Source organism: Pan paniscus, chromosome 10, assembly GCF_029289425.2.
Source record: "Pan paniscus chromosome 10, NHGRI_mPanPan1-v2.0_pri, whole genome shotgun sequence".
NCBI classification, from domain to species: domain Eukaryota; kingdom Metazoa; phylum Chordata; class Mammalia; order Primates; family Hominidae; genus Pan; species Pan paniscus.
Genome location: NC_073259.2, coordinates 115,916,058 through 115,942,886, shown reverse-complemented (window position 1 = coordinate 115,942,886; position 26,829 = coordinate 115,916,058). Strand labels below are relative to the sequence as shown.

Sequence of the window (26,829 nt, the reverse complement as noted above, 5' to 3'; positions counted from 1 at the left end):
CACTCCACCAAATTGGGTTACAAAAATTACTCAGAGTTAAGTTGCGATATTGAATCGAGCATTATTTCCTTTAGTGCCTGCTACATGTGGTTAGCACATGATGTAGTGCTCTGGGCCAGAATTCACAACCAAATCTATATGTACAGGATCAATAACCACACGCACTTTTATCACTGTTTGCTGAGGGGCATTAGCCCTGGAATAAATTCATTGATCATAATGGTTGCCAAGACTCATTGTGGGTTGTTACAAATCACCAGACTGCTTCTAAATATTGCAGTCATGAGCCTCACAGCCAGAGAGAAGCTCAGATGCAGCTGATACCAGGCCCTTGCTATTCGGTGTGTGTGGGAACCAGCTGCAACAGCATCATCTGGGCACCTGGGAGAGAAATCTAGATTTGCAGACCAGCCTAGAGCTGCAGGATCAGAATCTGCATTTTAACAAGTCCACCAGGTAATCTAATGCATAAAAGTTTGAAAAGCCATGATCCAGTGCAGTGTTCCCAATAGAAACATAATGCCAGCCACATGTGTAATATTAAAGTTTCTAGTAGCCACATTATCAAATATAAAAAGAAACAGGTGAATTAATTTTAATAATATTTTTATTTAACTTAATCAAAAATATTCTCTTTCCATATGTGGCTGTAACCACATTTCAAGTTCTTAATGGTTACAGTGGCTATCATGTTGGACAGCACAGGTACAGGGCATGACCTAAACATTATGCATCCTTCAAAAAATCCAGGTGGTTCTAATCCATACTCAGGAGAGAGAACTAGTGTTGCTTAAAGAGCATAAGAACATTAGGTGCCAAAATTTGGCCGGGCACGGTGGTTCACGCCTGTAATCCCAGCACTTTGGGAGGCCAAGGCGGGCGGATCACAAGGTCAGGAGTTTGAGACCAGCCTGGCCAATATGGTGAAACCCGTCTCTACTAAAAATACAAAAATTAGTCAGGAGTGGTGGCAGACACCTGTAGTCCCAGCTACTCGGGAGGCTGAGGCAAGAGAATCACTTGAACCTGGGAGGTGGAGGTTGTAGTGAGCCGAGATCGAGATCAGGCCACTGCACTCCAGCCTGGGAGACAGAGCGATACTCTGTCTCAAAAAAAAAAAAAAAAAAAATAGGTGCCAAAATTCAGCTGACTCCTATATTTAATGGAGAGCATTTTTCACCGTTGGCTTTTCTGGGGCCTTCATGGGGAGGGCTCCAGATACCTAACCTTGGAACTTCGGCATCCTTGAGTTCAGGCATAGAATAGCTTTCAGCTGGGCTCCAGTTCTTTGATCTTGGAAACCAGCTTCCCCAGGTGGCAATTTGTCTTAATCTCATTCTTTTGAGAAACTATTGAGCAGAAAGTGCACAATAAACTCTCCTTTTGGGGTTCTGTCTTCAGTAAGTTGAAGCAGTGGGGGCAGCAGATGTAGCCACATTATAAGATGGATAGGACATCTGCTTGCTTCTTGAAAGTGTGCAGCCTTTGCTGCTGCTGCTGCTAGGGTGAAACATACATAATAGTAATGGAGATCCAGGAGTTGAAAGAACAGGGGCTATCCCATCTTCACATGCATAGAGATATCACGTACCATCCCTAGCACAAGGCAAGGGCTAAGGAATCTCTCTTTCATATATATATATGAATATATGCGAATGGCCCTGGTCTTCTGAATTTGAAATTCTAGTTGAAATAAAGGGTGTGATCTGTCACTTGGCTTAGAGTTGAGACTGTGAAAGGGAATGGAACTGGACTGTCTAATATAGGAGCTGCCAACCATATGTGACTCTTGTCACCTGCAATGAGGCTTATCTACAGTGAGACATGCTTTGAGTGTGAAATCTGCCCAGGATTTTGAAGACATTATCAGAAAAATGTCTCATTAATAAGGTGAAAATTGATTTACATGTTAAAAATGATAACCCTTTGGATATTAAAATTAATTTATCTTGTTTCTTGTTACATTTTTTCACTTGGCTATCAGGAAATACATAGCTACATATATGAATTACATTATTTTGTCTGAGACATCCCTAGCCTGGACCCAGAGCCCCTCCAGCTCTTCATCTGGTCCCACCTGGCTGGGCACAGACCCACAGCAGCAGCTGAAGGGTTAAGTCAATGGGGGAAACTCAAGTTATCATCTCCTAGAGTAGCCCAAGCTATGATTTGATTGAAAGAATCTGTCAGACTCCCAGCCTGTGTATTGAGAATCTAGTCCTGCCTTCAGCTTCTGGGCAGAGGATCCCGTGTCCCTAAGTGCTCCCACTGTGCCTGGCATTGAGTTGGCCTCAGATCATACTTGCAGCATTAATTACTTCATTCCCTGGATGTTGCTCTCTTATATTTGTCTTTTGTAGAAAGCTGAGAAGTGAGAAAGGAATAACACTGGACTCACTTCCACAAGATGCTTCTCTTGCTCCAGCTGCTTCTGAAAGGAGCTGAGATGTGGAGTGGGACCCACCTATAAGGGGCTTTTTTATAGAAATTCCTCCCTCCCACTTTATCCACATCCTGCCTCTTCTCTTTAACTCAATCAGTTATTGATTCAAATCTGGAATCAATGAGTTTTTTACTGAAGATATAGAGAAGCACCACGTGCAAAGGACAGCAATTTATCCTGCAAGTGGTTGTATTTTGATTAATATAGACATACCCTTTTTTCTGGATTAGCTTTTGAATATCATGTTTGCATATGACAAAATTTGGAATTTGGCCAGAAAACTTTCAAAGCCAAATATGTGGCATCACTATTAGCCCTTATGCAATGAATGGAGCTAGTTTCAAGTACTTTTTACTCACAAAGTAAAACCACCTCATATTTATTTAATTCATTTATTTTGTTAATTACAGACAGAAATCTCACTATGCTGCCCAAGCTGGTCTCCAAATCCTGACCTCAAGTGATCCTCTTGCCTTGGCCTCCCAAAGTACTGGGATTACAGGCATGAGCTACTATGCCCAGCCTTCATATTTATTTTAGACCAAGGAAATTAATTCAACCTAATCGTAAGTCTTTCCTAAAGTCACCCTCACTAGACCATGATTTCTTCAAATGGGCTTTTTCTTTATGCTTCTTATTTATTTATTTATTTTTTGAGATAGAGTCTCACTCTGTCGCCCAGGCCAGAGAGCAATGGCGTGATCTCGGCTCAATGCAACATCCGCTTCCTTGGTTCAAGCAATTCCCCTGCCTCAGCCTCCTGAGTAGCTGGGACTACAGACACCCACCACCATGCCCGGCTAATTTTTGTATTTTTGGTAAAGACGGGGTTTCACCATGTTGGCCAGGCTGGTCTCGAACTCCTGACCTCATGATCTGCCCGCCTCAGCCTCCCAAAGTGCTGGGATTAAGATCTGTGTTTAGAAGTTTGATTTTAAAACAAACAGGAATAATAGCCCCAGATAATCAGGCTTTTCAAGTTTTTGGCATTTTTTTTTCCTTTCCCTTTTTTAGTAACCATGTCAAAAGTAAAAGATATTTTTATAATCTTACTATTTTCCTTATATCACAAACTACATGAAATGAGATGGCTCTCTTTATTAAAATATAATTCAAAAAAAGGTTTCCCTGTGGTTTTAGATCATTCAGTGGTGGGAGAGTTGAGAATGGGAGAATGAAAAACTGGGACTCAAGGGGCTGGGTTGGGGAAGAAATTAGATTATATATTTCACTGCTTGGATCTGGCCTGAGGGTGAGATGTCACAGCCTGGGCTGCTATCTGGATGCTGGGAGGGTCTCAGGGATGTGTTTCTGACCCGGGCATCTTTGTCCAGAGGAGAAGTTGACAAATGCCCACCCACAGGGCTTTTCTGTTGAACTGCATGGAGCAAAAGGAGCTCCTTGGTGTTCATCCAGTTTGCCATGTGGGGAACCCAGCAATGAGGGGATTTGAGGGAGCCTTTCTCGGGCAGTTTGTTCTAACAACCAGCAGATGGCGCCCGAGATTGAGGTCCGGTGCCCGGTCTGCCCTCAAGGAATATTCAATATAGACCATATTCTGGGCCATAAAACACACCTTCACATATTGAAAAGAATATAAATCATACAAAGGATGATTTCAGATCACAATAGATCAGAATAGCCATCTATAGCAGAAAGACAGAAAATTTCAAAAATATTAAACAACGCTCTTCTCTGAAAATGTTTAGAGATTTAGTAACACATGGGTCAAAGAAGTCGCAAGAGAAATTAAAGAATATTTGAGGCAGGATGTGGTGGCTGGCACCTATAACCCCAACTACTAGGGAGGCTGAGGTGGGAGAATAGCTTGACACTAGGAGTTCCAGACCAGCCTGGGCAACATAGTGAGACCTTGTCTCTAAAAAAAATTAATTAATTAATTAATTAATAATAAATTTTATTTTTAAAACTTGGGTTTTACCGAAAATTTCACTTTTGCTTGGCTTTTTCCTTTCCCTCCTGCTCCTACCTTTCCCTCCACTAGTTTCTCTGAAACTTCATGAATTCTGGAGTCAGAGTCTGGGAAACTTACCTATGCCAGTCAGGACAGGTATACATATACTGGGATCTTCCTGATTCTGCTGAAAGTGTACTTTTCAGTCATAGAATATTGCATATATCCCCAGCACATTCACGTGGCTGGGAGGCAGGGCCTTTTCTAAGTCAGCTCACAATGCTGACACATCAGACCCTTGACCATCTTCAATGATTCTTAAAAATGGGATATAAGGCCAGGAGCAGTGGCTCACACCTGTAATCCCAACATTTGGGGAGGTCAAGGTGGGCAGATTGCTTGAACCCAGGAGTTTGAGACCAGCGTGGGGAACATGGTGAAACCCCATTTCTATTAAAAAAAAAAAAAGGAGAAATTAGCTGGGCATGATGGTGCACACCTGTAGTCCCAGCTGGGGCTAGAGGGAGGCTGAGGTGGAAGGATCACCTGCACCTGGGGAGGTCAAGGCTGCAGTTAGCTGACATCACACCACTGCACTCCAGCCTGGGTGATAGAGTGAGGCTCTTAAAAAAAACGTATGTAAAGGTTGCCAGTGGTTTAAAATGCAAAGAACACTTGAAAAGCCAGCACTAGTTTCAGTAGATCCCTCCTGCAGGGAACTGACTTGTGATAAGAGCATGACTGCCTGGCCCCCAGCATGCATCTCCAGAGTGACCAGAGCTGTGCCAGCCAGAGGAGCACAGCACTGAGGACCCCACAGGGGTAACGGAAGGAGGAAGGATCGGCTGATCAGAGTCAGGTATTACCAGGAGTGCACTCGAGACAAAGCAGTACATTCTACAGTGGGGGAATTACCATTGTTAATGTAGACAACTCATGTCCAAGACAATGTTAGCTACACGGAGCTGTGGTGGTGGAAAGTTGTTCAGTGCTGGATAGGACACAGGTATTTATCCACATTTGTTTTGTTCAAATACACACACACACACACACACACCCCTGCCCACCCCCCCCCACCCACACATTGCACTATGAATAAAAAGTGTTGCACCCCTATTATTTAGAAACTCACATAATCCATTTGGTTACAGCCAAATAGTTATTTAACTTATAAACTCCATAATACATAAAGCCGAACTTACAGAAATAAAAGGTAAAGCATTTGGAAATTAAGAATACAAAACATATCATTAGGAAACAAAATATAAACATAAAACTCAACACGTTTGATGGTGACAATAATCAATATTTAAAACTCAGCTTCTATTCTAATGAATCTATGAAGTTAAGTACATCGGGAATGAGGTTTTTATTGGTGATAAATCTGCAGTCCACAATATTCTTAGTAAAACCCTTCATCCTGATAATATTTACCTTGAAAAAGAAGATAAGATTAAGTTGCCATCACTTTAGATTAGATTAGACCTAACCTGCTAATATTGTAAGCCTATTTTAGGGATTATTCCAGCATTTTTTAGTAGCAATGGTTTTGCTGATATATACTATACACGTCAAGCTTTGCTTAGAATCCTAAAATAGATTATCAGTGTGATTGCATTTGCAATTTTACAAAGTTCTATAAATTTATATACATCAGACTCAAAGGTAATAGGTGCATGCATCTCAATGAGAAAATTTTAGAGAGTTTTTATTTACTTCCATCTTTGGAAGTAAATTGTTCATGTTTTATCCTAAAAATTTTTGATAAATAGTAGGAATAATTTAAATTGTGAAAAATGACCATTAAACTCTGGGCATTAGGCACTTCATAGTGTTAGGATACAAGCCAGAGTTGAAGAACGGGGAATGTTTTCTCTGCTGCTTATGTTTTCAAGTAGAAATCATTAACAGTGAAGTAAATCGTACTTTTCTTTCCCTTGAACCAGCCTTGAGTCTTTTCTTTTTAATCCCCTTCTGTGTATAAAAATCCCCTACTGAGATATTTGTAGTTTCGTTTCAAAATTCAAATGATTCTAATATCATCTTGCTATTTTTCCCATCTCACATTTTATCACAGATTAAATAACTTTTCTCTTTCTACATACTTTTTTAAAGAGAGGCCTAGTTCTGGTCCTCTTTAAATATGATTCCTCATGGCATCAGATGACTCAGAGAGACTCAGATCTTGAGCAAAAGGAATAATGAATCTACAGATATCATGAAAGAGGCTAGGTTAATTTAAGTGATTAACGTCTACTTAATTTATAGAAGAACAGCTTCATTTTCAACTTTTAAATAACTTTTTTTTTTTTTTTGAAACAAAGTGTCGCTCTATCGCCCAGGGGCTGGAGTGCAGTGGCACCATCTCAGCTCACGGTAACCTCTGCCTCCCAGTTCAAGCAATTCTCATGCCTCAGCCTCCCAAGAAGCTGGGATTACAGGCGTGCACTACCACACTTGGCTAATTTTTGCATTTTTGGTAGATCGGGGTTTTACCATGTTGCTCAGGCTGGTCTTGAACACCTGGCCTCATATGATCCACCAGCCTCAGCCTCCCAAAGTGCTGGGATTACAAGCATGAGCCACTGTGCCCAGACTCAAGTTTTAAATAACTTCAATAAATATAATCTTACTATTTCCCCCACTAAAAGTGTATCACATATTAAATGAATATTCTTTCATTCTTTGTATATACTTTTGAAAATACCTAATTTTGGAACTACTCAAATATGATTTATAATGGGATGAGATGAGCCTCAGTGATTCAGTGTCTAGACAATGAAAATGAAGTCTCGGGAAATAAGATGTAGGATTGATGTCCAGTGATTGGATCAAGTTGGATTTTGTTTATAAAGCGATCATTTTGTAATTTATGTTTTGCTGGATTCTAGGTCATTCCTCACCCAAATATAAAGACATGGTCCAGCCCTCCTATATTCTCTAAGGGGGAAAAAAAACTGAAAAAGACACAATTCAAACTAAAACTTGCGAGTAGAGTTCTGTGAGATCAGTGTGTAATTTCTCATGACAGAACAAAAAATGGTAGAAACAATTTATCTTGAGCTATAAAAAAGCTTATATAGGAAGCAGCCACTTAGTTGGGCTTTGAGTTTATGTAGGATTTTGTCAGCCAGCCAGGCTCATTTCTGAGCAGAAAGAAGGGCCGGTGGCTATCACAGGAGGCATGAAACGACTTAGGCTATTTATTGATCCTGTACATTTACCTTGTAGGGAATTCGGGAGTCCTGATGACCATGTTAATGAGCAAATGCTCAAGATTCCCACTAGATGTCAAGAAAACAATATTCTATAACCTGCTGCATAATGTATTTATCTGCAGTAGTCCCAGCAGGGGAATGAGAATGTTGTGTTGCAGAAGATGCCCGGTGGTGCACCCAGCATTGAGATGGTCATGGTTTGGTAAAAAAGCAGAAAACTAGGAGCTGACACCCTAGAGCAATGATGGGAAAGCGCTGGCAGCTCTCACGAGAAGCAATGAATCCACAAAGCCAATGGTGATGGGAGGAACAGACCCCACCTAAGGCGTCTGTCCAGGCAGCAGCATGACCCCTGGAGAGGCTGGCTCCAGTTATGGAAGTAGAGCGCGGAACCTCCAGGGAATTGGCACACATAAGTTTGTGGGTGAGGCTGGGTGGGGTGGCTCATGCCTGTAATCTCAGCACTTTGGGAGGCCCATGCAGGCAGATCACTTGAGGTTAGGAGTTCTGGCCTATCCTGGCCAACATGGTGAAACCCTGTCTCTACTAAAAATACAAAAATTAGCCAGGTGTGGTGGCATGTGCTTATAGTCCTAGCTACTCGGAAGACTGAGGCAGGAGAATCTCTTGAACCCAGGAGCCAGGAGGCGGAGGTTGCAGTGAGCCAAGATCTGCACTCCACTGCACTCCAGCCTGGGTGAGACAGTGGGACTCCATCTCAAAAAAAAAAAAAAAAAGATTGTGGGTGAATGTCCATGATTCTCCAACACCCACTAAGGGTTGATGGAGTCCAAGGGTGAGGCCTTGTCAGGTCTCACCTGCCCAGAGCCAGCAGTGATCAGGCCAGTGATGCGCCGTTAAGGTGCGATCAGGGACAGGAGACATGCAACAGCAGCTGGGTCACACTTTCAGATTTTGGTTACTACTTTTTCTCACGAATTTTGTGATTTAAGGGAATATTGATGTCATTTTCACTTAAGAGTCACTTTAGACAACAATGGCTTTACAATAGCCCATAGTTGATCTTTCCAATTTATTACTTAAATATTATTAAGAAACAAAATTTCCAAATTGTGTTACAATTTTACATGATATTGAACTTCACATTAAAAAAGACATTTCTTTTCTTGAGTGTTTGCAAATCTCACAGCCCATTGTTTTGGCTACTGTTTATTAAGAATGCTTTTACTTCTAGGAGGAGGTTTATATAAATAAATTAAATCTAGATATTCTACTTCATTATTACTTAGATTATGTATTATTATATATATTATATATTACATGATTGTATATTATGCTATATTATATTTACATATTACTTATATTAGTACATTTTATATAAGTATGTTTATATAGGTACTATATATATTATACAATATATTATAGTCATACGTGTGTGTGTAAAGATTTCATGTTTAATCTTCAGTCAATACAATGGCAAGTTTTAAAAAAAACCTCTCAGTTTAATTTAATTAATATTGATAGCTTCTCTACCATTTAAAACTTTCAGTGTTGTGAATATTCACCCTGAACTAATTCATGATATAAATTCTCACTTATTTTAGCTAAAGCACTTAGAAACAGGTCCAGGAAGATGGATAAGCAGAATGTTTGCTAAGCAATTATTAGGCCGTACTATGTTCTAAAGTAAGAGAAAAGAGGAATAAGGAGAGATTTGCCAGAAGATACAAAGTTACAGTGACCATGACAGGAGGAGTAAGTTCTAGTGATGTATACCACTGTAGGATGACTACAGTTCACAAGAACATATTATATAGTTTCAAATAGCTGGAAGGAGGATATTGAATGTTCCCAGCATAAAGAAATGATAAACGTTTGAGATGATGAATGTGTTAATTACCCTGATCTGATCACCACACATCATATGTATCGAAACCCCCTAAACGTGTTGATAATTATGTGCTAATAAAAAAATTAGAATGAATAAACAAAGGGGAGACAGAATTTGGCCATGTTTTATTCCCATCTTATGAGCAAGATTTTTCTCCTTGGTATTATTGCCAAACAGTGATAAGAAAGAAGAAACGTTACTGTTGACTTGTTTTGTCTCTCAATTAAATGTAAAATAGTTAATGGTCAAAAGTAATGAAGCTAATTTTAAATAGTTTTGAGATTCATAGAGATGAGGAGGTCATATGGATAATTCACAAGTTGCAGTTATATTTTATTTATTTAGAAATTTCTGGGCTGGGCCAGACACAGTGGCACACGCAAGTAATCCCAGCACTTTGGGAGATTGAGGTAGGCAGATCACTTGAGGTCAGGAGTTCAAGACCAGCCTGGGCAACATGGTGAAACCCCCATCTCTACTAAAAATGCAAAAATTAGCCAGGTGTGGTGGCAGACGCCTGTCATCCCAGTTACTCAGGAGGCTGAGGCAGGAGAATCGCTTGAACCCAGGAGGCAGAGGTTGCAGTGAGCTGAGATCACACCACTGCACTCCAGCCTGGGTGACAGAGCAAGAACCTGTCTCCAGAGAAAAAAAAGAAAGAAAGAAAAAGAAAAAGAAATTACTGGGCCACCTTTCCACTATGATTTGAATGGTTTGTGCCTAAGATCCTGTGGAGGTTTTACTTAGTGACAGTTGCAGACCCTGTTAACATGCCACTCATTTAGGATACAAATAAAACCTGCAGCCACCCCCAGGAGGCACTGTGTTGAGATTCAAAAAGGGATCTGGGGCACCCCGGTGCTGGTACAGGTCCACCCCTTCCTGAAACACCCACCACTGAGCCAGGACCAACACGACGCCGTCTATGCTCAGTTTTCATGACATTTACATCTCTTGAGACCTGAGATTTGACTCCCTCTTCCTTAGGAGGTTAATGGAAATCACCATGGTTTAAATTCCTGGGTCAATTTGCAGCCAACATTTTCAGTAGCCTCCACGCGTCTACACTACCCCCTTCCTTCTGCCTTGAAACCTTGAAGCCTGATTGACCTGGAGAAAACCCGCTAAACTAAGCCCCCACGGAGTTGTTTCTTCCTATAGGAATATTTCCATAAGTACTGAGACAAAGCTGGTTCTCCCAGAGAGAATTTCTGATCACTTCTAAAAGAACCGGTTATTAATTTACTTATATTCCCGTGTTCTTCAACTTGCCTTAAGGTGCCCATTCTCGTGTTTAACTTACCAACCATGGTACAACGTGGAATTGAGAACTGGGACTGCAACCCTGAGTATGGATCCAAAATACATGGTTTTGACCAAATAAATAAATAAATGAATATAATAATTATGGTTCGATTTAATATGAAATAAATATCATTTCTTCCACATTTTCTCCTTTTTTTATCCTAATATTTTAACTGTAGTAGGATTATATACTGCTGATGTGAGGGTCTATGATTCCTGGGCTTGGAAATCAGCCTTGGGGACAGCTGCCTCCGTGTAGATGTTTAGGAAAAGCCAGTACCCAAGAGGTGAGTGGCAAGGTTAGCTGTGCCATTACCTGCTGTGAGATGCGTCTAGATCTTTCAACAGCAGAAAGCGTTGCCGAGTTCCAACCTTCAGAACCAACCAGCTACCTTCTGCAGATTAGGGATGTTTGGAGAGGTTGACGAGGAATATGATGGACAGAAAATCTGGCAGAGGCTCCCAGTTGGAAGAGGTCAGGAATCAGGGACTCTGGAACTCCATCTTGAGTTGTCCCAAGATCCAATACCCCAGAAGGCATCTCACGGGTCACCCAGAGAAGGGCAGCAACCCTGGCTGGCAGCCCCTTCCCCTGGCACCAAGCCAGGACTGGACTGGGTGGAGTCAGGTCATTCCTCAGATGGAATGTGGGGCTGCCACCAGATAAAGGAGGTGTGGTCCCCGGGCGGCCAAAAGCACAGTGTAAGTTCCTTACACTAGGGCTTCCAAGAAACCCTTCCTGCTGTAGTCCCTGGGGAGGGGCCTCAGCAGCCCTGGTCTGGATGTTTGGACACAGCCCCCCGCCCCCAACCTAGGCACCTCCAAGGGTATAGGGAGCCTGGCTGAAGGACAGTTCAGGGTCCCAGATAAATGAAAGGCAGAGAAAGGGTTCCAGTTTGCCAGATGAGGGTGGCAGACACCTCCCTCTTCCAGATCTTGGTTTTCCATAGCCCAACTCAGTGACCATTTATTTATCGGTTTGCTAGACCCTCCATTTTACTTACCTTACATTTAATCATGGATTTGATTATTTCATCTCTGAGCCATCACTCCATTTCTTTTTAAAAAAAAGCAAAATGTCACGGTTCTAATTCAGCGGAAGGCTTAAAAAATAGAGAGAGTCACCAGGAGTGGTGGCTCATGCCTGTAATCCCAGCACTTTGGGAGGTCGAGGCAGGTGGATCACGAGGTCAGGAGATCAAGACCATCCTGGCCAACATGGTGAAACCCCATCTCTACCAAAAATAGAAAAAATATTAGCCGGGCATGGCAGCACGTGCCTGTAGTCCCAGCTACTCAGGAGGCTGAGGCAGGAGAATTGCTTGAACCCGGGAGGCGGGGACTGCAGTGAGCCAAAATCGTGCCACTGCACTCCAGCCTGGGCAACAGAGCGAGACTCCGTCAAAAAAAAAAAAAAAACAGAGAGTGTTAGCTCTCTCCTCAATTTCCTCATTCGTCAAAATGGAGACAATCTAAGTAAACCACCTTGAACGCAGCACACCACATGGGTAGGGGCTGAAATAAAATTCTATTTATTCTGCATCTTTATTTCTTTACAGTATCAGATAAATACACAGTAGCACCAAACCCAGAATCTCTACATTTCTTTTTTTTTTCCAGCATATTCTATCCACAACATTTCTCAGTAGAAGCTGACATTTAAAGAGTTTCCTCCTACTAGGCCCTCAAAATACTGAGAACCTGGTTTGCAGTGAGCCCTCCATAATTGAATGTTAAATGAATGAATTCCTCCATTAATGACTTGCTTATTTAATCTTGATAAACATACTTTATTTTGTTCTTTCAATAGCAAATATATCCCAAGGGCTACAGAGAAGGTCAGTGGTCGTGCTCTGAGCTGTGCAGGTGGGGCTGTATCGGAGTGGTGGGAGGGTCAGATGGGCGTTTCCGACGCGGGCATCTTTGTCCAGAGGAGCAGAAGTGGACACACGCCCACCCACAAGGCTTTTCTGCTGACGTGGGTTGGCGGGAGGGGCTCCTGGGTTGTGGCTCCGTTTATGATCTACAGCTGATCAATGAGGGGACTGGAGGGACCTTTCTCAGGCAGTGGCATCTGTCAACCAGCACGTGGCGCCAGAGGTCGCAGGGCCCTGCCTGGGTGTGGGTCTTTTTGGTTGACACCCCAGGTTCTTGCGTGGGGACTCTCACCCCTGAGCACTGAATGCAGTTCCTCAGTCCGAGACCTTCTCACTCGCAGAATGCACAGTAGCACACATGAGCCCCTCACCTGTCACCCATGCTCTCTTACACACCCTGCCACTCCCACCCATACCTCCCCTCTCAGATGTGTGCTCCAGGATTTTCTCTCCACCCACAGCCGCAGATGCCCCTGCGGTGCGTGCAACTGTGCACACTCGGTGCAGTGGACCCCCGTCTCCTGCTCTCAGCCTTGCACTTTGTCTCACGCATTTTCCTACCTAGAGACCCCATTTCAGACCCACAGACCCTCTCAGCTTCTTCCCTTGCCTCCTATCCCCTTAAAACGAAAATCCTTTATTTCCTCCAGAATGTGTCTGCTCTCTTCCCAGAATGCCCGTCCGTCTTCTAGCTGATCCTCTAGGGAAGTTCTTTCCTGCCCCTTGGTTCCAACAGCTCCTTCCGTGCCAGTTTTTGTCATGTGCCTCTTACCATGCTGAAGCGAAACCGACACAGCACATCACAGAATGCCCAAACTCAGGTCTGCAAATATGACTCATTGATAGGCTGCCTGTTTTGGTAAATAAGTTTTATTGGTGGGTTTCCTAGGGCTGCTCCATGCCACAGTGACAACATTAAGGTGGTTGTGACAGAGAACTTACAGTACTGTCCACAGCCTAAAATATTTACTGTCTGGTGGCTCAAGCCTGTAATCCCAGCATTTTGGGAGGCCGAGGTGGGAGGATCACTTGAGCCCAGGAGTTTGAGGCCAGCCTGGGCAACATGATGAAACCTTGTCATTACAAACATTTTTTAAAATTAGCCAGGTGTCTGTGGTCCCAGCTACTTGGGAGGATCACTTGAGCCCTGGTGGTTGAGGCTGCAGTGAGCTGCGTTTGCACCACTGCACTCTAGCCTAGGCGACAGAGTGAGACCCTGTCTCAAATTTTAAAAAAGAAGAAGAAGAAGAAGAAGAAATTTGCTGATCCCTGGAACTCCTCACACTTTTCAGGACTTCTAGTGCCTGCTACCTACAGCATCTCAATGCCAACAGTGGCCCCAATCCCTGTGACAAGCACACACTCCCCATGGGTTTCCAAGGTGCTCCCCACTGAGAAACTGCGCTGCTGCCTTTGTTTCTTAATAACCACTTCTTCTTGTTTTTATTCTGTTTTTAGAGATCACTCTTCCAAAAGCACTTAAGGCCATGTGGGAAGACCCCATGGCCCACGACATGAAAGCATCTTGAAGATTTTACTCTAATTTTTTTAAGGTTTTTTGATGTTTTGTTTTGTTTAATGCAGCAGTTTTACTTACTGCCTTAAGTGTAGGTGACACTCTGGTTTTATTCCTCCCTTTGTGATGGATTTTGTTTTGTTTTCTTTTTTTTTTTTTTTTGAGACAATCTTGCTCTGGTGCCCAGGCTGGAGTGCAGTGGTGTGATCTCAGCTCACTGCAGCCTCCACCTCCCAGGTTCAAGCAATTCTCCTGCCTCAGACTCCCAAGTAGCTGGGACTACAGGCATGTGCCACCACAACCAGCTAATTTTTGTATTTTTAGTAGAGACAGGGCTTCACCATGTTGGCCAGGATGGTCTTGATCTCCTGACCTCGTGATCCGCCTTCCTCAGCCTCCCAAAATGCTGGGATTACAGGCGTGAGCTACCCTACCCAGCCATGGATTTCCTTTTAAGGCTTCTTTTTTGTTGCAATGCCTTCCTCTGTGAAAGCAAAAGAAAAAAAAAGAGATCATTCTTTATCTTTCAAATGAAAACTGAAATTACTATATTTATTTTGCGTATTTATAGTTCAAATGAATACTATGTACTGATTGTGTGAATGTGTCCCCCATATTTCACGTGCAGGACTTAATCTCCAGTGTGGCAGTGTTGAGAGGTGGGGCCTTTAAGAGGTGATTGAAATTGGAAGAGACAGGATAAGTACCCAGAGAAAAGTCACCATGTCAGTAAGGGCCTAGAAACTGTATCATTTCCTCAGCTTCTTCTTTCTTTTCTCTTAGTATCTAAGAAGCATGTTACTGCACCAAGGACCCCGCATCTCCTCTTCCTCTTTCTGGAGGGTTCTGACCACAGTTGCTCTCAATAGGAGCTGGCAAGTAATGGCATGTTTTCCCTATTATACATTAAAAGATGGGGCCCCAAGATGCCTACCTCACTGGCAATCACCCTGCCACAAATGGATGCTGATCTCAAGGTGAATGAATGAATACGTGTAATTACCCTATTTTTTCCATTCTTTCTTTCATTCGCTGTTTTAATAGAAAACATCTCTTGAGATCTGCATCATCAGACTGTGCGTGGACAGCTCTGGACCACATCTGGAATGAAGGGGAGGGGTGTGTGTGTGTGTGTGTGTGTGTGTGTGTGTGTGTGTGTGTCTGAATGGAGCATCTTTGTCCAGAGGAGCTGAAGTCAGAAAAATGCCCCCAACCAACAGGATTCCAGCCCTGGCTCTGATGCTGAAGGTCTCTGGAGCTCCTCTGCTGAAGTGGGGTATGTGTGGGGTGGGGTGGAGAGCATCAGAGATTTTAATTTAATTTTTTTTAACAGAGAATCAAAGGTCTCTGACAGGGTATCAACTCTAATGTTGAGAAATATGGAAACGTTCTCTGTGCTGCACAAACTGATGTAAACAGCTACACATCTCGGTTCAGCACTTGAAATGTGGATAGTGCAGATGAGGAGCTGAAGTTTTTTAAATAAATGCTATCGTGTATATTTAAATTATGTTATGGGATACATATAGTGAAATGTTACTATAGTGAAGCAAATTAAAGTATCTGTCATCTTACAGTTACCACCTTTTTTTTTGGTGGTGGGTGTGGGTTGTGGCAAGAGCAGCTAAGAGTTAGCAGGCATCTCAAATGTGTGCAGTCGTATTCCCTGTAGTACTCCTGTTGTGCATTAGATCTCTAGACTTGTTCGTCTCATATTCCCTGTAGTGCTCTTGCTGTGCATTAGATCTCTAGACTTATTCGTCATCCATAGCTGCTACTTTGCATCCTGTGACCTACGTCTCCCCATTCCCTCTCCCCACCTCCAGCCCATCAGCCCTGTTTTATTCACTATTTCTGTATAACTGACTTTTGCGTTTTTAGATTTCACATGTGAGATCATGCAATATTTTTTTCTTTCTGCATCTGTCCTAGTTCCCTTAGCATAATTAATGACTGAATTTCTAAACTTAATTCATTTTCATTTAACAAACAACATGCAACTAATTGTTACCAAATGGTGTAGCACAGCTCTAGGGAGCTAGGGAAGGAAGCCGAAAAGACCTTTTCTTGACTTTGAGGTCTATGGTACAGCCAGAGAGGCCGATGGGGAAGATGGGGCCCTGGGGGCTGGGGTTTGGGGACAGGGCAGGAGCAGGTTAGGTTTGATGGGACATGGCTGGGATCCCTTCCCATGGGAGACCTCTTCCTCTGTGACACACACAACTATTAAATAAAGGAATTCACTTTCTCAAAAACACATTTCCTTTGTCTCTAGCCTTTTCTCCCTTAAAGAGACATACCCACTCTTTTTCTAACACACATGCACACACTCACACCCTTTGTCACAGGGTCTTGTATACACTTTCACACTCTCTCCTCCAGCCTCTCTCACACACACTCTTATACCTCATCTCGGTCTCTCTCGTCCACGCTCTGCCCCACGGCCAACACACACACACTCTTTTATCACAAGTGAGCCTACAGACGCCCTTCTCTTGGCCCTTTTCCCCACCTACTGAGACACATGTATTCTGGTGCATTCTCTCAACAGAGAAATGTGGAGTCACGCACAGCATCTATGGAAATACATACACACTTTCTTTCCCAACCTGCATGCTCGTGCACCACCTATACTCCCTCTGTTGAGCATACTCACAGTTGTTCTGTAAGCATTCCATATGTTTTGGTATTTTATGTTTTCATTTTCATTCGTCCCCAGAATGACTTATTTCCCTTATAATTTTTTTCTTTGACCCATCGGTTGTTTAGGAGTGTATTGTTTAATGTCTGCATGCTTTTTTAATTAACTAGTTTTGCTTCTGGTATTGATTCCTACCTCCTTTCATTGTGTTTGGAGAATATAATTCATATAATTTTGATCTTTATGAATTTGCTCAAACTTCTTTTGTAGCCTAACATGCCTCATTCTGGAAAATGCTCCACGTGCACTTGAAAACATGTGTATTCTGAAGTTGTTGGGTGGCACGTTCTAGAGAGGTCTGTTAGGTCTAGCTGGTTTTTAATGTTGTTCAAGTCCTCTATTTCCTTATTGACCTTCTGTCTGGCTGTTCTACCCATCACTGAAGGTGGAATATTGAAATCAGCAACTGTTATTGTAGAACTGTCTATTTCTTACTTCAGTTCATTCATTGTTTGCCTCATATGTTTTAGGACCCCATTATTTGGTGTGTATATATTTATAATTGTTATATCTTATGTATGAATTGGCCCTTTTATTAATATATAATGTCCTCTATTTCTATTGTAAAAGTTTTGATTTAAAGTATGTTTTGTCTAATACAAATGATCGACAGGTACCTGGAAAAATGCCCAACATCACAAGTCATCAGGGAAATGCAAATTAAACCACAATATCACCTCACACTCATTAAAATGGCCATTATCAAAAAGACGAAACATAGTAAGTATTGGCGAGGATGTGGCAGAAGGGAACCCATGCACACATTGGTGGGAATGTAAATTACTACAGCCATTATGGAAAATAATGTGAAGTTTCCTCAAAAGATTGCAAATAGAGCCATCACATGATCCAGCAATCCCATTACTGGGCATATAGCCAAAGGAAATAAAATCAGTATCTCAAAGAGATATCTGAACGCCCATGTTCAATACATTATTCACACTAGCTGAGATATGGAATCAACCAAAGTGTCCACTAATGGATGAATGAATACAGACAATGTGATGCACAGTCATTTGCCACATTATGACATTTTGGTCAATGACAGACTGTTTTATCTGACAGTGGATGCATAAGATTATTGTGGAGCTGATAATTTTGTATCACCTAGTGACATCATAGCTGTCTTAATATTGTAGTGCAATGCATTACTTACATGTTTATGGTGATGCTGATGTTAACAAACCTACTGTTCTGTCCATCATAACAAAAGTCTAGCACATGCAATTATGTACAGTACATAATGCTCAATAATAAATGACTGCATTACTGGTTTATGTATTTACTATACTATTTGTTGTTATTTGGGGTTTACTTCTACTTATTTTTTAAAATTAATTGTAAAACAGCCTCAGGCATGTCCTTCAGGAGGTATTCCAGAAGCAAGCGTTGTCATCACAGGAGATAACAGCTCCATGCATGTTATTGCCCTTGAAGAACTTCCAGTGGGGCAATTTTTAGAGTTGGGAGACAGTGATATTGATTATCCTGACCCTGTGTAAGCCTAGGCTAATTTGTGTGTGTTTGAGTCTTAGTTTTCAATAAAAAAAAATTGAAAGTTAAAAATAAAATTTAAATAGAAAAAAAGTTTACAGAATAAGGATATATAAGAGAAAGTATTTTTGTACAGCTATACAATGTGCTTGTGTTTTAAGCTAAGTATTATTACAAAAGAATCAAAAGTCAAAAAAATTAAAAGTTCATAAAATAAAAAAGTTACAGTAAGCTAAGTTTATAATTGAAAGAAAACTTTTTATAAATTTAGTGTAGCCAGCCTAAGTGTATAGTGTTTGTAAAGTCTACAGTAGTGTGCAGTAATGTCCTGGGGCTTAATATTCATTAAAATAACTGAACTTATAGAAGCAGAGAGTAGAATGGTGGTTGTGAGGGTCGGGGGGCAGGTAGGGGAGAGAAGGGGAGATGTTGGTCAAAGGGTACAAAGCTTCAATTAGACAAGATGAATAAGTTCCAGAAATCTATTGTACAGCAAGGCTACTGTAGCTAATAATAATGTATTATATACTTGAAAATTGCTAAGAGAATAGATTTTTAAATGTTCTCACCACACCAAAATAATGATATGTATGTAAGGTGATGGATATGTCAACCAGCTTGATTTAATAATTTCACAAGGGGTGTGTGTGTGTGTATATATACACACACATATATAATGTATATATTTAATGTATATATAATTTGTATATCAAAACGGCATGCCATATACTATAAATATGTATATATAATTTTTTAAAATTTTACTTTAAGTTCTGGGACACGTGCAGAATGTGCAGGTTTGTTACATAGGTATACAGTGCCATGGTGGTTTGCTGCACCCATCAACCCATCATCTACATTAGATATTTCTCCTAATGCTAACCCTACCCTAGCCCCCACCCCCAACAGGCCCTGGTGTGTGATGTTCCCCTCCCTGTGTCCATATGTTCTCATTGTTCAACTCTCACTTATGAGTGAGAACATGCGGTATTTGGTTTTCTGTTCCTGTGTTAGTTTGCTGAGAATGATGGTTTTCAGCTTCATCCATGTCCCTGCAAAGGACATGAACTCATCCGTTTTTATGGCTGCATAGTATTCCATGGTGTATATGTGCCACATTTTCTTTATCCAGTCTATCACTGATGGGCATTTGGGTTGGTTCCAAGTCTTTGCTATTGTGAACAGTGCTGCAATACATGTGCATGTGTTTTTATAGTAGAATGATTTATAATCCTTGGGGCATATACCCAGTAATGGGATTGCTAGGTCAAATGGTATTTCTGGTTCTAGATCCTTGAGGAATCACCACACTGTCTTCCACAATGGTTGAATGAATTTATGCTCCCACTGACAGTGTAAAAGCATTCATATTTCTCCACATCCTCTCCAGCATCTGTTATTTCTTGACTTTTTAATGATCGCCATTCTAACTGGCATGGTATCTCATTGTTGTGGTTTTAATTTGCATTTCTCTAGTGAGCAGTGATGACGAGCTTTATTTCATATGTTTGTTGGCTGCATAAATGTCTTCTTTTGAGAAGTGTCTGTTCATATCCTTTGCCCACTTTTTGATGGGGTTGTTTTTTTCTTGTACATTTCTTTAAGTTCTTCGTAGATGCTGGATATTAGCCCTTTATCAGATGGATAAATTGCAAAATTTTTCTCCCATTCTGTAGGTTGCCTGTTCACTCTGATGATAGTCTCTTTTGCTATGCAGAAGCTCTTTAGTTTAATTAGATCTCAATTGTCAATTTTGGCTTTTGTTGCCATTGCTTTTGGTGTTTTAGTCATGAAGTCTTTGCCTATGCCTATGTCCTGAATAGTATTGCCTAAGTTTTCTTCTAGGGTTTTTATGGTTTTAGGTCTTATGTTTAAGCCATTAATCCATCTTGAGTTAATTTTTGTATGAGGTATAAGGAAGGGGTCCAGTTTCAGTTTTCTGCATATGGCTAGCCAGTTTTTCCAACACCATTTATTAAATAGGGAATCCTTTCCCCATTGCTTATTTTTTGTCAGGTTTGTCAAAGATCAGATGGTTGCAGTTGTGTGGCGTTATTTCTGAGGCCTCTGTTCTGTTCCATTGGTCTACATATCTGTTTTGGTACCAGTACCGTGCTGTTTTGGTTACTGTAGCCTTGTAGCATAGTTTGAAGTCAGGTAGCATGATGCCTCCAGCTTTGTCCTTTTTGCTTAGGATTGTCTTGGCTATACGGGCTCTTTTCTGGTTCCATATGAAATCTAAAGTAGTTGTTTCTAATTCTGTGAAGAAAGTCAATAGTAGCTTGATGGGGATAGCATTGAATCTATAAATTACTTTGGGCAGTATGGCCATTTCCACAATATTGATTCTTCCTATCCATAAGCATGGAATGTTTTTCCATTTGTTTGTGTCCTATCTTATTTCCTTGACCAGTGGAACAGTGGTTTGTAGTTCTCCTTAAAGAGGTCCTTCACATCCCTTGTAAGTTGGATTCCTAGGTATTTTATTCTCTTTGTAGCAATTGTGAATGGGAGTTCACTCATGATTTTGTGTCTGGAATTGGTGGGTTCTTGGTCTAGCCGATTTCAAGAATGAAGCGGCAGACCCTCGCGGTGAGTGTTATAGTTCTTAAAGATGGTGTGTCCAGAGTTTGTTCCTTCAGATGTTCAGATGTGTCCAGAGTTTCTTCCTTCTGGTGGGTTCGTGGTCTCGCTGACTTCAGGAATGAAGCTGCAGACCTTCACAGTGAGTGTTGCAGCTCTTAAAGGCAGCGTGTCTGGAGTTGTTCGTTCCTTCTGGTGGGTTTGTGGTCTCGCTGGCCTCAGAAGTGAAGCTGCAGACCTTTGCAGTGAGTGTTACAGCTCATAAAGGTGATGTGGACCCAAAGAGTGAGCAGCAGCAAGATTTATTGTGAAGAGTGAAAGAACAAAGCTTCCACACCGTGGAAGGAGACCAGAGCGGGTTGCCGCAGCTGGCTCCCGGTGGCCTGCCTTTATTCCCTTATTTGGCCCCACCCACATCATGCTGACTGGTCCATTTTACAGAGAGCTGATCGGTCCATTTTACAGAGTGCTGAGTGGTCCGTTTTGACAGAGTGCTGATTGGTGCGTTTACAAACCTTTAGCTAGACACAAAAGTTCTCCAAGTCCCCTACCTGATTAGCTAGACACAAAAGTTCTCCAAGTCCCCTACCTGATTAGCTAGACACAGAGCGCTGACTGGTGCGTTTACAAACCTTTAGCTAGACACAGTGCTGATTGGTGCGTTTACAATCTTTTAGCTAGACAGAAAAGTTCTCCAAGTCCCCATCCGTCCCAGAAGCCCAGCCGGCTTCATCTCTCACTGGCATTGGCAGGGCAGCGGGACTTTGCGGCACCTAGCCCGGGCACTCCAGCAGCCCAGAGGGAGCTCCTCCCAGACAATCAAGAGGGAAAGAGGGGAAGCAGAAAGAGACGGAGACCTGCTATCTTGGCCAACGATCCCGTGAAGAGGGAACGGCGGTCTACGCAGGGAATTCAGCTTCCTATCAAGCCCAGCAGGCGAGGCCGGCCACGCCTGAGTGCGGGGCTTGCGGAGCCGCGCTCACCTGGAACCCGCGCCGGCCCGCGAGCGCCGTGCCCAGCCGGGGCTCCCTCCCGCGCCTCTCTCTTCACACTTCCCCTGGAGCAGAGTGCACAGCGGCCGGCTGAAGGGCTCCACGAGCGCGGCCACAGGGAACGCTGAGGCCGAGGAGGGGCCGGCAGGCGCTGAGAGCGAGCGAGGGCTGCTAGCACTTTGTCACCTCTCAATTTGGCTCTCTGTTTATCTATTATTGGTGTGTAGGAATGCTTGTGATTTTTGCACATTGATTTTGTATCCTGAGCCTTTGCTGAAATTGCTGATCAGCTTGAGGGGATTTTGGCTTGAGACAGTGGGGTTTTCTAAATATAGAATCATGTGATCTGCCAACAGAGACAATTTGACTTCCTCTCTTCCTATTGGAATACCCTTTATTGCTTTCTCTTGCCTGATTGCCCTGGCCAGAACTTCCAATACTATGCTGAATAGGAATGGTGAGAGAGGGCATCCTTGTCTTGTGCAGGTTTTCAAAGGGAATGTTTCCAGCTTTTGCCCACTCAGTATGATACTGTCTATGGGTTTGTCATAAATAGCTCTTATTATTTTGAGCTATGTTCCATCAATACCTAGTTTATTGAGAGTTTGAGCATGAATGGGGTGTTGAATTTTATTGAAGGCCTTTTCTGCATCTATTGAGATAATCATGTAGTTTTTGTCATTGGTTCTGTTTATGTGATGGATTATGTTTATTGACTTGCTTATGTTGAACCAGCCTTGAATCCCAGGGATGCAGCCGACTTGATCATGGTGGATAAGCTTTTTGATGTGCTGCTGCATTTGGTTTTCCAGTATTTTACTGAGTATTTTCACATTAATGTTCATCAGGGATATTGGCCTCAAATTTTCTTTTTTTGTTGTGTCTCTGCCAGGTTTTGGTATCAGGATGATGTTTGCCTCATAAAATGAGTTAGGGAGGAGTCCCTCTTTTTCTATTGTTTGGAATAGTTTCAGAAGAAATGTTACCAGCTCCTCTTTGTACCTCTAGTAGAATTTGGCCTTGAATCTGTCTGGTCCTGGGCTTTTTTGGTTGGTAGGCTATTAATTACTGCCTCAATTTCAGAACTTATTATTAGTCTATTCAGGGATTTGACTTCTTCTTGATTTAGTCTTGGGAGGGTGTATGTATCCAGGAATTTATCCATTTCTTCTAGATTTTCTAGTTTATTTGCATAGAAGTGTTTATTCTCTGATTGTAGTTTGTATTTCTGTGGGATCAGTGGTGATCTCCACTTTTCATTTTTTATTGTGTCTATTTGATTCTTCTCTCTTTTCTTCTTTATTAGTCTGGCTAGTGGTCTATCTATTTTGTTAATCTTTTCAAAAACCGGCTCCTGGATTCATTGATTTTTTGAAGGATTTTTTCATGTCTCTTCTTCAGTTCTGCTCTGATCTTAGTTATTTCTTGTCTTCTGCTAGCTTTTGCATTTGTTTGCTCTTGCTTCTCTAGTTGTTTTAATTGTGATGTTAGGGTGTCGATTTTATATCCTTCCTGCTTTCTCCTGTGGGCATTTAGTGCTATAAATTTCCCTGTAAACACTGCTTTAGCTGTGTCCCAGAGGTTCTGGTATAATGTGTCTTTGTTCTCATTGGTTTCAAATAACTTATTTATTTCTGCCTTAATTTTGCTATTTACCCAGTAGTCATTCAGGAGCAGGTTGTTCAGTTTCCATGTAGTTGTGCAGTTTTGAGTGAGTTTCTTAATCCTGAGTTCTAATTTGATCTCACTGTGGTCTGAGAGGCTGTTTGTTATTATTTCCATTCTTTTGCATTGGCTGAGGAGTGCTTTAATATCAATTATGTGATCAATTTAAAATAAGTGCAATGTGGTGCTGAGAAGAATGTATATTCTGTTGATTTGGGGTGGAGAGTTCTGTAGATGTCTATTAGGTCTGCTTGTTCCAGAGCTGAGTTCAGTCCCTAAATATCCTTAATAATTTTGTCTTATTGACCTAATATTGACAGTGGGGTGTTAAAGTCTCCCACTATTATTGCGTGAGAGTCCAAGTCTCTTTGTAGGTCTGTAAGAATTTGCTTTATGAATGAGGTTGCTCCTGTATTGGGTGCATATATATTTAGGGTAGTTAGCTCTTCTTGTTGCATTGATCTGTTTGCCATTATGTAATGCCCTTCTTTGTCTTTTTTGATCTTTGTTGGTTTAAAGACTGTTTTATCAGAGACTAGGATTGCAACCCCTGTCTTTTTTTGCTTTCCATTTTCTTGGTAACTATTCCTCCATCCCTTTATTTTGAGCCTATGTGTGTCTTTGCACATGAGATGGGTCTCCTGAATACAGCACACTGATGGGTCTTAACTCTTTATCCAATTTGCCAGTCTGTGTCTTTTAATTGGGGCATTTAGCCCATTTACATTTAAGGTTAATATTGTTATATGTGAATTTGATCCTGTCATTATGATGCTAGCTGGTTATTTTGTCTGTTAATTGATGCAGTTTCTTCATAGTGTCGATGGTCTTTATAATTTGGTATGTTTTTGCAGTGGCTGGTACAAGTTTTTCCTTTCCATATTTAGTGCTTCCTTCAGGAAGCACTGTAAGGCAGAGCTGGTGGTGACAAAACCTCTCAGCTTTTGCTTGTCTGTAAAGGATTTTATTTCTCCTTCACTTATGAAGCTTAATTTGGCTGGATATGAAATTCTGGGTTGAAAATTCTTTTCTTTAAGAACGTTGAATATTGCCCCCCACTCTGTCCTGGCTTGTAGGGTTTGTGCAGAGAGATCTGCTGTTAGTCTCTGGATATGAAATTCTGGGTTGAAAATTCTTTTCTTTAAGAATGGTGAGCAAATAGGGCTTTCATTGATTTGCAAGTGACAAGGTGCAAAGGGGAAAAGGAACTTTTTTTATTTGGAACCTGAGTTTTTAACAACACAATCACAGGTCATTGTGGGTCTCTTGAAAGTAAAGTAGAAGGTAACATAGGCAATTATGCATCACCTATACTCAGCTCTCAAACCCAGTGAATAATACTTAAATTTGAATGTTCTTTATCCCTCCCCCAAATATAAATATTCCAAAAATAATCAATGGCAAAATGGTCAAATTGCTCATTACCTTGGTCAGACTTAAGCAGCTCCTTTTGTGACTCATATGCTTCTAGTACACATTTTAATAAAGATAAATTTCAAAAAAACAAAGAATGTTGAATATTGGCCCCCACTCTCTCCTGGCTTGTAGGGTTTGTTCAGAGAGATCTGTTGTTGGGCTTCCCTTTGTAGGTAACCCGACCTTTCTCTCTGGCTGCCCTCAACATTTTTTCCTTCATTTCAACCTTGGTGAATCTGACAATTATTTGTCTTGGGGTTGCTCTTCTCGAGGACTATCTTTGTGGTGTTCTCTGTATTTCCCGAATTTGAATGTTGGCCTGTCTTTCTAGGTTGGGGAAGGTCTCCTGGATAATATCCTGAAGCGTGTTTTCCAACTTGGCTCCATTCTCCCTGTCACTTTCAGGTACGCCAATCAAACATAGGTTTGGTCTTTTCACATGGTCCCATATTTCTTGGAGGCTTTGTTCATTCCTTTTCATTATTTTTTCTCTAATCTTGTCTTCATGCTTTATTTCATTCAGTTGATCTTCAATCTCTGATATCCTTTCTTCCACTTGATCAATTCGGCTATTGATACTTGTGTATTCTTCACAAAGTTCTCGTGCTGTGTTTTTCCATAAGGTTATTTATGTTCCTCTCTAAACTAGTTATTCTAGTTAGCAACTCCTCTAACTTTGTGTGCCCATTAACATAGTCTTATAATTATTGTTCTATGAATTTATCTTTTCAATCATATAGTAAAAAAAGAAAGTATTACAGATTAGAACATGCAGTAATGCTAGCTTCATATTTCCTCATGTAGTTACATTTACCTGAATTCTTCATTTCTGCATATGGCTTCAAGTTACTATCCAGTGTTTCTTCATTTCAGCCTGAAGGATTATAGGTCATCCTCATCCAGTTTTAAAAAGAGTTTGACTGTTACTTAAAGAGTTAAATATACGCTTACATAAGACCCATCAATTCCACTCCTAGTTATCTACTTAAGTGAAATATTTATACATGAAGTTTTGTCCATGAATATCCATAACCACGTTACTCAAAATGCCCCAATAGGGGGAATCATCTAAATTTCTAATAACTTGTAAATGGAAAAATAAAATGTAATATGTACATGTAATGGAATACTACTTGGCAGTTAAAGGAATGAATTGCTGATACCTGCAGCATCATGAATGAATGTCCAACATCATGCTAAGTAAAATTCATCAGACAGAAAAAAACTCCATGCTTCATAATTTCATTCACATTAAATTCTAGGAAAGCCTAAACTGTAATGACAGATGGCCTGTAGTTGGAGTTGGGGTGGGGATTGACTGCAAAGAAAATTTGGGTATTTTGCTCTAAAACCTGATTGTCATGAGGATTTTATGACTATATATAGTTACTAAAGTTTGAATAATTCAAAACACTTAAAATTAGTGAATTTAATGCATACAATATGTGCCTATGAAGCCATAAAGCAAGAGTTAATTGGTCCCTTCTGTAAATATGGTGATATTATGGTAATTATATATTTATTTTTCCTTTAATTGTACACCAACTATGTGCCAGATACCCTTCTCTCTGCCTTTGCATGACACTGTTGAACAAAAGTCATCATTCCTCCAACCACTTAAAGCAGGTGGTCGGACTCCTCAGGATTTCTCTCTAGTAATTTGGTGAAAAGTCTGAGATGGTCATTTGGATCCATGCTGTCTTGCTGATGTTATCCAGCCACTTCCTCCTTTCAGCCTCATATCTTCCTGCTGCATGACCTGCAAAATGTATCCTCTCTCAACCTCAGTCTCCTCTTCTTCAAAGTGCAGATGATAACAGAATTTACCTCTAGAGTTGTTCTGAATAGTACA

At 41.3% G+C, this 26,829-nt stretch overlaps 1 protein-coding gene across 1 annotated transcript in view; it reads left to right on the top strand.

Annotated features, from left to right (window-relative positions):
* Positions 1-26,829, top strand: part of LOC100995628 (cleavage and polyadenylation specificity factor subunit 6-like) — a 110,081-nt gene that overhangs the window by 14,579 nt on the left and 68,673 nt on the right. The window contains exon 2 of the mRNA XM_055096086.1: positions 14,910-15,402. Within this exon, the coding sequence (XP_054952061.1) occupies positions 15,330-15,402 (73 nt within the window). The 5' untranslated portion in view covers positions 14,910-15,329. The remainder of the gene's footprint in view (positions 1-14,909; positions 15,403-26,829) is intronic.